This window comes from Poromitra crassiceps (assembly GCF_964638095.1).
Source record: "Poromitra crassiceps genome assembly, chromosome: 22".
In the NCBI taxonomy this organism is placed as follows: domain Eukaryota; kingdom Metazoa; phylum Chordata; class Actinopteri; order Beryciformes; family Melamphaidae; genus Poromitra; species Poromitra crassiceps.
In genome coordinates this window covers 8931288-8943376 of record NC_139647.1, presented here as the reverse complement: position 1 = coordinate 8943376, position 12089 = coordinate 8931288, and the positions used below count along the sequence as shown (strand labels likewise).

Below are 12089 nucleotides of genomic sequence, written 5' to 3'. Positions count from 1 at the left end.
TGACCAATATGGCTGCTAGATTCTAAAGTTACCAGCCAATTAGAATTTCCACTAGCCAAAATGTTTTTCTTGAAATAAACCAGAATATGAGTGGGTGAATTTAAGCATAAGTATCAGTAAGTGGCCCGGGATTCTCAAAGCCTGTGTTGAGGGTCACACAAGAACAAAAATGCACTCTTGAAGCTCAATAAATCCAAAACCAACGAGTTAATTATTTAACTTTTTACTTCAATGTAGAACAGTCATTTCTTACAGATGAGATTACTTTTAGCCTTTTAGTCATACAGATTATTGAAAGATATTCCATATTCCAGACTGAAATGTTATAACAGAAGTAGAGTATTGGCCAGAATGACATGAACATTTGGACACTTATTCAGCGGGTATCTTACATGTTGCGTTCAGGTGCACTGTTTTATTGTGTGTGTTTTTTTGCAATTCCAGCGCGGGCCACACGGGGTGGGCAACTGGAGGCCCGCGGGCCGCACAGTGCCCCTAGTGTGCCGTATACTGTATCTGTATTACATATAGCACCTGGCACAGCTGCCATAGCTGCTACTCGCAGGCTTCTGTGCGATACCACCTCCCACAACTATTATCGCATTATCCTGTCTGACCAGAAGACTCGCGCACCACAGCTGCATCAGAGAACCTCCCTCTCTCTCTATACGGGCCGCACACACAGGGCCCGCGCTGGCGAGCCCAGGCCTTGTCGTGTGGCGCGTGGGGGGGTGTGTGGGTGGAGGTGGTGGGGGGGGTGACAGATGACTGGGAGCAGTGTTCCCTGCTGGATGGGTGACAGTCTGGGTCAGAGGTTCACTCTCTCTCCCCGGCCGCCCGGCCCGGACTCTCTCTCTCTCTCTCTCTCTCTCTCTCTCTCGCTCTCTCTCTCTCTCTCTCTCTCTCTCTCTCTCTCTCTCTCTCTCTCTCTCTCTCTCTCTCTCTCTCTGCGGCTCAAAGGAAGGGTTTGACGAGGACTCGGAAGCGCCAAGGCATCTGGCAGCAGTGGCCCTTCCCTCCACATCCTGAGGGCCAGCAGAGCGGCTCTGTGGCGGCTAGAGGAGGGAAACAAGGTGTACACTGTGATCTAAACACAGAGCGGGGGGGTGGGGGCGTGGGGGGAGGAGGCGGGGGAGTTCAGGTTACCCCCATCGCTAGGTGTTTTACCACAGAGAAGCTCACTGTGGAGAGAGGGAGAGAGGGGGGGGGGGGGAGATGGGGTCTCGTGGTGCGATTGTAAGTTCATATAGAACAAAAGATTCAATCAATTGTACTGCCACATCTCGCAGGGGTTCCAAACACGTTCTCCCCCCCCAAACTGTCATTACGATAAGTGACCCAATTTGTTTTTGCAATATATTCGGTTCAACGAGACACTTTCATGTGCTTGTTTCCTCTTGTTTCCAGATGCTCTGAGTCAATTTGTCAGCGCACATGTTAGCTCACACAAACGTATAATCATACTTCATTATTCTCCTGACCGACCCCAGTTAGCTGCCTGCAGTGCCATGTATGTACATGGGGATGGCTGTGTTCCATCACCTGCATGACACGGGCTAAATGGAAGTGATTAGAGGAAAGTAGAGCACCTCTCTGGGGGGAAGGCAACCTCAGAACCTCAGAACCTCAGAACCTCATAGTCAGTTAAGAACCATTACCCCATAAGTCAGTGAAGTGCAAAGTGCAAAGGATCGTTTTTTAATGGTTAGGGTGATGCAAATTGTTGCCAGGCCATATAAAGTTCAGTCAAAGCTTAGCCACCAAAACGTTGAAATACAGTTTCTGTGGCCAGAGGAAATATAAGGTGACAAGAGGTTTCCCAGTACAGGTCTATTAAGTCCAGTACAGTATCATATATTATTATTATTATACAGTTTTATATATTTTGTGAAATTCTGTGTTTCAGTACCTTGGACAGCATGCTGTATATCAAAAACATTCTTTGTTGTTCACAAAGTTTGATCATGTTTTGTGACTCTGTACGTCATATGCCTTTTTGTGAGACTCCTCAAAAAGTTATGAATAACTTACAGACAACTTTGGTCAAAGGTTGGTCATGGGGCAAGGAAGAACTGATTAAGTGTCATCTAGTTGTCTCTGTGATGAAGTGGGTTTTATGATTAAAATATATATTAAAATATAAAATAAAATAAATAAATAATAATAATAATAAATATAAAATATTTCAATCATGAGCGACCAGTAGGTAAGATTTGACAAGCAAGCTTTATTCACAAATAGCATGGCAACTAGTTTTGGCATAATGACTCCATGGTAAGATGCCCCTCTTCTTGTGGTGAGAGAGGAGGGCAAATGCTCAGACTAGAATAGAGAATCCCCCCCCCCCCCCCCCCCCCCCCCCCCCCCGTAGGGAATTCTTCAGGAGTCAAGACGTTGGTGGTGGACAGGGCAGGTGGGTGGGGCGAAACACAGCTTCAGAGGCTACGATCAGCCCAGGTACAGCAACCACTGAGGTGAACGATCAGGGAGGCAGAGGATGACCATGACCATGGCTATATGTACTGCCACGTCATAGGCTCGGCTGCGACGTCATAACAGACGTCCTATTGACAGCGGCTGATTGCCTATTGAGGACGGGGTGATGAGTCAGGAGACACACGTCATAACCGACGTCACACTGTGGAGACACACGTCATAACAGACGTCACACTTGACTTACACTAGACTTATGCTGAGAGCTGATGGCTATTGTGATATGAGGCTAACAAGACTGGTCTCCATCTTGAAACTAGGTCGAGACCACCATAAGTAAAAGACAACACAAATACGTTACATTTGCTTTAGTAGAATAATAGCTGACTGGAATTGTTCCTCTATTGGTTAGGATCTCCCCCCGAAAGCTGTGCTTTAGTCGATAAGAAACAAATGGGATTACAGGCAGTATCATTTGGACAGTGAGTTGTGGGGTATTAGTGAGTGTCTAAGCTGGATTTAGGAAGAGTTGACCGGCAGTCCCCAGTGGCATAGCGCAGTAGTGTCCACTCAAAGCAGAGTAGCGAGCAGAAAGCCAGCAACGATTCATGCCTTAATATTGAAATATTGAAATTCCGGGCCATGGAGCTAGCGCTGAAGGGTTTGCCTGTCAGGGCCGTCAATGTCACCTGGAGGAACAATAACCTTAGCACTCTGCACTCTGAACCTCCTCTGTCAGAGCAAGGAGAGACCATCATTGGATTTTATCTGTTAGTGCTCGGTAAGTCGTATATTTGGAAATTGTATTGTATTGTACTCATTTTTGATTGTTTTCCTCTGCTGTTTAATCTGCATACATTGTGTACACGGTGTAGCTCAATGTGTAGAACATGACACTACCACTACTTGCACAGTATATGGGTTGGATTATCACTGGGACTGCCCATATACCAGAAATATATGCAGTCGTGCCACTGAGAGGCACACAGGTCCACCCAATGGTACATATTATGCGTTGGTGATAAATATTTTCTTACTGGAATTCCCTCATAACCACCATATTTATTTTTTATGTTTTTTAGTGTGTGTGTGTGGGGGGGGGGGGGGGGCTCTGGAGGAAACCCCAGGGGAGCAGCACGGGGAGAACATGCAAACTCCACACAGAAAGGCCCTTTTGACGAGATTTCCCTCACAGCCACCGTAGTTTTGCCCTTTTAGTTTTTTTTGCCGGAATGTTACTGTAACAAGAAAGAGTCACACATTGCTGAAGAGCAACGAAACAAAAACAGCTGTTGTCCCTAATGTTTGTTTCCAAAGGCCAGTCCCCAAGCTGACACACAGTGGCACCGTTGTCCATGTCCCCATGTCCGCGTTTAGAAATACTTTCCACAGACAGGGACAAAGAGAGGTGGGCTACTGTTGGGCTCCTGACCACAGTTCTGACGTGGTTGAAATTGACCTTATATCTACTAACTTCTAGTATACTTCTATTGTTTAGAAGTTTAGTTTATTCTAGCATTTCAGTACTGCGATACTGTTATCAGGAATCAGGAATGGTTCAATACAATACCATGTAATAATACATAAATATGACATAGCATACTACTCTACTACAGGACGAATCAGCGTGACATCACAGCCACCCAGAAATGCGGAACCCCGCGGCAGTTAACTAGTACGAGTTGTGCCAAAAAAACGTTAATATCTCAAAAACTATACGTCACATCGCTTATATTTTGACATTCTGAGTGAGAGCAGAATTAGCTCAAGAGTTTGATGTATAATATATGCATGTCGTCTTAAAGTTGTGTGAACTGTCGTAGTTTTTAAAATGTAAACAGGGTCAGCCGGCTAGAGTCAGACACTCAAGCTCGCGCTCCATAGGATCTCATTGCCGCTTCCACCCAGTGACGCGGTTTGTTTACCAAAATGCTGCTCGGCTGATCCCTCATATACTATACCATACTGTAGCAGCCTACATTATTAAATGTGCCTACATCAATAAGACTGTCTATAAATAAATGATATTATGCTATAAATGCTATTCATTCAGTATTCATAATGGACCACTGTTGATTGTGTGTGTGTGTGTGTGTGTGTGTGTGTGTGTGTGTGTGTGTGTGTGTGTGTGTGTGTGTGTGTGTGTGTGTGTGTGTGTGTGTGTGTGTGTGTCTGTGTGTCTGTCTGTCTGTCTGTCTGTCTGTCTGTCTGTCTGTCTGTCTGTCTGTCTGTCTCTCCTAGGTTGGCTCTCGTGGTTTGGGAACAGTTTAGTGATCTTCGTCCTGTACAGACAGAGGGCCTCCCTTCAGCCATCAGATTACCTCACTTTGAATCTGGCCATCTCTGATGCCAGCATCTCAATATTTGGCTACTCCAGAGGGATCCTAGAGATATTCAATATCTTCAAGGACAATGGTTATTTGATCACCTGGATCTGGACGTGCCAGGTAACTTTCAGTATTCAACAGAGTTTGTTGTGTACAAAGGTGTATGTTGCAAAGTCCCATAACGATATCCAACAGATCTCTATCTGTGGTACAATACACTCAACAACATATTGTAGGCGGCTTTAACAATTGATCAAATCCCAGGAATGTTGGTGTGTGTGTGTGTGTGTGTGTGTGTGTGTGTGTGTGTGTGTGTGTGTGTGTGTGTGTGTGTGTGTGTGTGTGTGTGTGTGTGTGTGTGTGTGTGTGTGTGTGTGTGTGTGTGTGTGTGTGTGTGTGTGTGTGTGTGTGTAAGGGATTATGCTAGTGTCCACGTGGGCTGGAGGTTAATTCTAATCAGATTACTACTGTGGGGCTGTTTAAATGGGGAAACTTTTCAAGCAGCATGTCAACAAGCAAATAGGCAACAACTAACAACTGTAGGGTGGATATTTGTTGCATAATATTAATAGTTGTTTGTTTTGAATTATGCTGTAATCAGTGTTGGGCAAGTTACCTTCAAAATGTAATATACTACATATTACTAGTTACTTTCATTTGAAAGTAATAAGTTACTTTACAATATTACTGTCTGTGTAGAGTAACTCGTTACTCATTACACTGCTTTTGCATTACTTTCACCAAATCAACAGCAGCAGCAGAATGACGTCGCTGCCCTGGAACCATCCCGAAAAATAATGTCAACTGCCTTGAAGTCAGTGTAAACAATCCAAAATTCTAAATGTTATTCTTTTCCTTTGTTATTGTCATCTGTAGTGGTTATTTGCATAAAAACAGACAGTTTGATTAGGAAATAATTGTATCTTTATTTACTGTAAATATGTGCTTTGATTAAAAAAGAAATGGAACTCAATTTGTAACTTGAGTTACTTGAAAAAGTAACTGGCATAATATTACGGAAATCCTATAGTAATAAGTTATATTACTGAGTTACTGCTAAAAGTTATATATTACATGTAATATGTTACTTTTGTAATGAGTTACCCCCAACACTGGCTGTAATCCAGTGAACAACGCTGCTTTACAGGACCAGGTCATTCTACATTATCAGCAGACATCATTAATGGACAGCTAAAAATACTATCTAAGAACATTAACAAACGTCTCTCAAAAGTCCAAACCAGATAGTGTGAGATTATTAAGAGAGACCTTCTGGTACTGCTCTGTCAATGCTGGGTTGGAGACTGACTCTGTGGCATTTTGCGTTTTTTTATAGCCAACATTTTGACAAATCTATACAACATTAAAAAATAATCTTATATAGACAGACAACAGACCTGCTCTTAGAGGACATAACTGTCATAACATATTTCTGCCTCCAAATATAAGTTGTAAAGTGTCATTTTGATGACATTTTTGGCACGCAATCTGCAGGACACATCATTCATTTAATATTTGCCTCTTTCCAATGCCTTCGCCTGCAATGAAATAGTTGTCATACTTTCGCTTGGAATTCTTCCCCGTTATTTTTCTTGCTCAAGGCTAGCCTGTGGTGGAAACCGTGATACCCGCGCGCTCCTGTGAGGGGAGTCTCTGTGGAATGGTAGAGAAAACATGGGCGCAGCCATAACAACTTGCAGTCTCAGAAGCTACCAGACCCTCATCGTCTGAGCTGCTGGAGAGATAGATGGAGAGAGGGTCACCGCTGCCACAGCTCTAAGCACGGCTCTATTCAAGAAACAGCAACTATACTGAGGTGATCTCATCTCTCAGCCATTCAAGCTGAGGGGTTTTCAGGTGACGGAGGAGAAATATTGGGATAGCAGCACCGCCCCTCTCAGTTCACCCTCCCCCGAGAGAGAGGGCAGAGGTAGAGGAAGGAGCAGGAGAAGCCGAGAAGTGGCAGAAGAAGAAGCAGAGAGAAGGAGGCAGAGAGTGAAGGAGACACGCATGTGAGAGGCAGATTAGTGCATCAGCATGACGGGACATGAAAACGTTGCACTAGTGTGGGCTGAGCCCAGCTGGGCCAGAGCTCTGTGTGTTCTCCACTTTATGGAACAGGAGGTTATTGAATATGATGGAACCTATGGGATGCTCTCACCTTGCAGGGGAGAAATACAGCGGGAGGTATTATCGCAGCAGGGGTTCCCCACCTTTTTTGGCTCGTGACCCTACTTTGACGTCACAAAGATCTAGGGACCGGCGACATTCAAATTCCGGTCCACCATCGATGACATCGTCAGTGACATCGTCAGTGATGTCACATAGTATGCTTCTTTTTCCCCCCCGCAGAATTCTGACTTTAATCTGAGGATTCCGACTTTAATCTCAAAACCATTTTCTCAAAATTCGGACGGTAACTCGGAATTCTGACTTTATTCTCAGAATCCTGATTTAAAGTTATAATCTCAAAGATTTTCATCTAAATAAAAAAATAAATTAATTAAGAGTGACTCACAATGTTGATTGAGGCTATGGTCCATTGATGGAAGCCTTTGCAGTATATAGTGACATTATGTGACATTAGTAATGGCACATAATGCAAAAAAAGAAATCGCAAGTGACCCTGATCATCTTCGTTAGTATTAAATTGTGTGTGGTGTAAAAAAAAAGAAAAAGAAAAAGAAACTTCAGGCGACCCTATTTGAATTCCAGGCGACCCCACTTAGGGTCACGACCCTAAGGTTGGGAACCACTGTAATTATGGTGTAAAGATTTTAGCCTCCTGGTTTGGCACCATTACGTTTGGGGTGTTTGTTCCACTGTCCAAAGTTCGTAAATGGCACCATTTTTCTGTCAGCACAGAGGCAGAAACATAGGCCGAAACATCGCCGGATGTGTGTCGTTCTGGGCTGGGAGGGTCAAATCACATCAATTCAGGCCAAAACGTGCAATAACCTTCTCTTGGGTCGAGAGCAGACACACCGCAATCTACAAGACGGTGATGGTTACAAAACGTGATGATTGACCATAATAGGATTAGGACTTAAAGGAAGATCAAGAAGTAATCAGTGACGGTGTCGTGTCACCCGGCAAGGTCACAGCAGGGTCACCCAGTGGGAGGCCATGCTGCCACACAGCGGGACGCTTTCCTGTGAGAGGAGCTGCAATTATAGGATGAACATCTTTGCCCAAACACTAATACTGCAGCCTATGTATGGTGATAAAGTGGTTCGGTCATTTTACAATTAAGTCCACAGAAAACCGCCATCCAAATTGAGGTGAAAATTTGACATAGGCTATGTATTGGCGTTGTTATTATTGTGCCACATCCGAGCTGATATACTTCTACTAACGGCTATAGTGAAGATTCCCATGTTAATCTCCCCAGTGCCGTTCCTCCAGGTTAAATCGGAAACGCTCTGGGTCCGGAACATTTAAGCTAATTGTCAGGAAGGGATCCTAATCTTTAGCGTCTCCATCTGATACCGTACAAACACAGTTCTGGGACAATCATCAGGCAGTCGATGGGTTCATCCCTCGGAGCTCAGATGCTTCTCCACAGACCCGTTAAGTGACACACAGACATTTTTGAAGATCTCACGATTCTCTGACCACCATTCTCTTGTGTCTCCTTCACAGGTAGATGGCTTCTTCACCTTGCTGTTCGGCCTGGCGAGCATCAACACCTTGACGGTTATCAGTGTCACCAGGTACATCAGGGGATGCCACCCAAACAAAGGTGAGACGATCTAACCTTGTCCCCTCACAGATTGTATGTAAGCGAAGAGGAAAATGCTGGAGGCCGGCGTCGCTGCCTTCCTCACATTCCGCTAGTTCTTATCTGACGGGAAGTGTGTTTTTCTGTGCTAATGAAAGCTCATTACCGACTTTAACCGCGGGAATAACTACCGCTTGACTCCGGCAATTTCATTTACATTGTGCCACAACGTGTCATTAAGTTAATTGGAGGTAACGTTTTCTATTTTTGAGTGTAATTGATGTTGAAGAATGTCCTAATTATATGGAAATGAGATAGAGCAACGACCTCTGCTGTCAGCGGGGAATAAGAGTGTTACTCTTTGTGGTTGTTCATAAACACAAGCGATATAAACTTTGGGTTTTTGTTTTGTATGTTGTTGTTTTTTTAACCTAGCTACCTAAACTAAGGATATTAATGGAAGAAGTAGTTCATCTTTCATTTCTGTGCCAGTGCGCAGTCTAAATATTTTCTTTATTCGATTGTGAAAATGCAATCCTAATATTAATCTTGTCTCTATAAAAACGCTTTAGTTTGACAAATAAAGTGAATTTAGCCTATAGCAAAGCAGGTAAACTCGTGCAGGTTGCAAAGCAGCAATAAGGCAATACAGCAAGGTACAGTATATTGTCTATCTTCTCTCACAACATGTACTTCACATATATTGACATAAGATATAAGGCTTTATGAATAGCCTTGGAAATAGAACTGACCGACTGATTTTTTTTCTTCTCCTCCTGAATACAAAGCTATGTGTACTTTGTCAACAGAGGTTCTTTTCAGACAAAGTTGTTTGCTGTCGGGACTAGAAGAAACCTCATTGTTCAATAAATGTCACAATCTGACATTCATAACAAGGAAAGAATGCTGCGCCTTTAAGTGCCTCTCACTTTTTCTGACCCGTCTTTTCCAAATTGGTAACATTTGACCTTTCTAAACAGCTGTTCCAGGACTTGGGATTCATATATTTGGTCTTGTAAATCACGTTGTATTCACGCCACGCTTCCTGGTTGTGTGTGTGTGTGTGTGTGTGTCTACAGCTCACTGCATCAGCATGAACTCCATCTCCGTATGCCTACTTTGCATCTGGACTGGGGCGTTCTTCTGGTCTGTGGCTCCACTGCTGGGCTGGGGAAGCTACACGGGTCAGTTATATAACACCACTACTAAAAGGGAGCATCTCTGGGTAGTGTCGATGTAAAAGAACGCTCCTTCCACTGTGGAGACCCGGGTTCAATTCCCGGCAGCGGTACTTCCGGCTTGGTCAGACGTTCCTACAGACACAATTGGCCGTGTCTGCGGGTGGGAAGCCGGTGGGGAAATGTGTCCTGGTCGCTGCATTAGCGCCACCGCTGATCGGTTTGGGGCGCCTGTTCGGGGGGAGGGGAACTGGGGTGGAATAGCGTGATCCTCCACACACGCTACGACGTCCTGCCCGTGAAACTTCCACCTCGCTGTCGGGTGAAAAGAAGCAGCTGGTGACTGCACATGTATCGGAGGAAGCGTGTGCTAGTCTACAACTCTCCCCAGATCGGCAGAGGGGGCGGAGCAACGACCGGGCGGGACAGCAGGGGGAATTGGCCAAGTACAATTGGGGAGAAAATGGGAGAAAAAGAATCTTGATCAAGATAAACTAAGAGTAGAAAGAGATATGGTGACAATGGGTAGTATATATAGAGGTGTGGTCAAACAAATCACCTTGAAAAAAACATCAGCAGATGGAGTGCATCTGTGGAAGCTGCAATGCAGCCAATCACAGAGAAGAAGGTGAGGCCACAGCTCGAACAGGCAATCAACATCATTTCTAAGGACTATCATAGTAGTGACAGCCCTTGTTAAATACATAACATTACGAATTATAAACATATAATTCGTAATGTTATGTATTTAACAAGGGCTGTCACTACTATGATAGTCCTTAGAAATGATGTTGATTGCCTGTTCGAGCTGTGGCCTCACCTTCTTCTCTGTGATTGGCTGCATTGCAGCTTCCACAGATGCACTCCATCTGCTGATGTTTTTTTCAAGGTGATTTGTTTGACCACACCTCTATATATACTACCCATTGTCATCTGTTCTGATGTACACTGATGATGGCCTAAGGCTGAAACGCGTCTGTTTTGCCCTTAATAAAAAAACTCAAGATTTACTCTAATTCGAGTGCTGTTGCCTACCTCTGTTACTGTGATCTCCCTGCAACCTGCACCGATTGAGCTGCTTAAGACCTGGAGCTGTGCGAGCTATTCCCTTGCTGCATAGAAAGAGATATGACCTGATCTACGCGTCCCATGTATCCACAGACCGAGGTTATGGTACCTGTGAGGTGGACTGGTCCAAGGCCAATTACTCCACCATCTACAAGTCCTACATCATCTCCATCCTCATCTCCTGCTTCCTCATCCCCGTCATGATCATGTTCTTCTCCTACGTGTCCATCATCAACACGGTGAAGAACGCTAACGCCATGTCCGCCGATGGTTTCCTCACCGCTCGGCAGAGGAAGGTGGAGAGAGATGTCACCAGGGTAGGTGACCATGCAGGATGAGGCCTAGTTTATTTCTTAAACCAATACTCCCACTTAGTTTTAACATGGCGGTTATTCACCACTTGACCGACATGAAAACCAGAAATACTCACCAAGATCGGACGCAGCTGGACGAGTTTGTAGCATTCAGATTTTTACTTCCCATTCATTTGAATAAGCCACAAAAATAGCCTGAAAACACTGAACACATGAACATAATCAACAACAGATACTGTGATTTTTCAACTGTGGTTCCAACGTTTTAGAACACTTCACCAAATAGCATTTTCATTGATAGAAGAGAATACCATTTAGGCTAGTTCACTTCCTGTTTGAGAGACTGGATCTACTTTCATTTTTATATACTAGTTTTAGTGTAAACCATGAAAATGTAAAATGATGACCCAGGACTGCTTTATTGTCTCTGCTTTCTATTTTCGGGGCCTCATTCAAATGCTATAAACTTGTCCCAGTTGCATCTGATCTTATAGTATTTAGTTTATATTCTGGTTTTCATAGCGGTCCAGTGCCAAATAACCATCATGTTAAAACTAAGCAGAATATTGTTTTAAGGGTGTATTGAAATACTGGAAAATGATCATGTTAAAGGACAAAATCATCACTCCCACAAATCGATGCCACTGGAGTGTGACAATGAAATCCAACGGTGGCCAGTAAGGGCGTTGTGGTCAGGGTGGCACAGGGGCGTAGACGTTTGCCTTTGATGCCGGAGGCCGGGTTTCGATTCCACCCCAGGGGAGTCCTGACCAAACTCGTCAGTACTTAACGAGTTGGCAGTGAGGGAGTGCTCTTGACAGTTGTTTCCTCGTGTTGTTCCTCTCTAGGTCTCCATTGTAATCTGCACAGCGTTCATCCTGGCCTGGTCGCCCTACGCCGTGGTGTCCATGTGGTCGGCCTGGGGCTTCCACGTGCCCCACACCGCCGGCATCGTCACCCGCCTCTTCGCCAAGTCGGCCAGCTTCTACAACCCCCTCATCTACTTCGGCATGAGCTCCAAGTTCCGCAAGGACGTGTCCGTGCTGCT

The 12089-nt window shown here is 44.5% G+C and overlaps 1 protein-coding gene across 1 annotated transcript in view; it reads left to right on the top strand.

The window, feature by feature from the left end:
• Positions 1 to 3075: 3075 nt before the first annotated feature.
• The window catches only part of opn6a (opsin 6, group member a), a gene marked incomplete at its 5' end in the record, with an annotated part of 9314 nt that continues 300 nt past the window's right edge, over positions 3076 to 12089 (top strand). The window contains 6 exons of the mRNA XM_083658336.1: positions 3076 to 3214; positions 4675 to 4880; positions 8403 to 8502; positions 9561 to 9665; positions 10821 to 11044; positions 11890 to 12089. The exon at positions 11890 to 12089 is cut by the window's right edge and continues 300 nt beyond it. Coding sequence (XP_083514462.1) covers positions 3076 to 3214; positions 4675 to 4880; positions 8403 to 8502; positions 9561 to 9665; positions 10821 to 11044; positions 11890 to 12089 — 974 coding nt within the window. The remainder of the gene's footprint in view (positions 3215 to 4674; positions 4881 to 8402; positions 8503 to 9560; positions 9666 to 10820; positions 11045 to 11889) is intronic.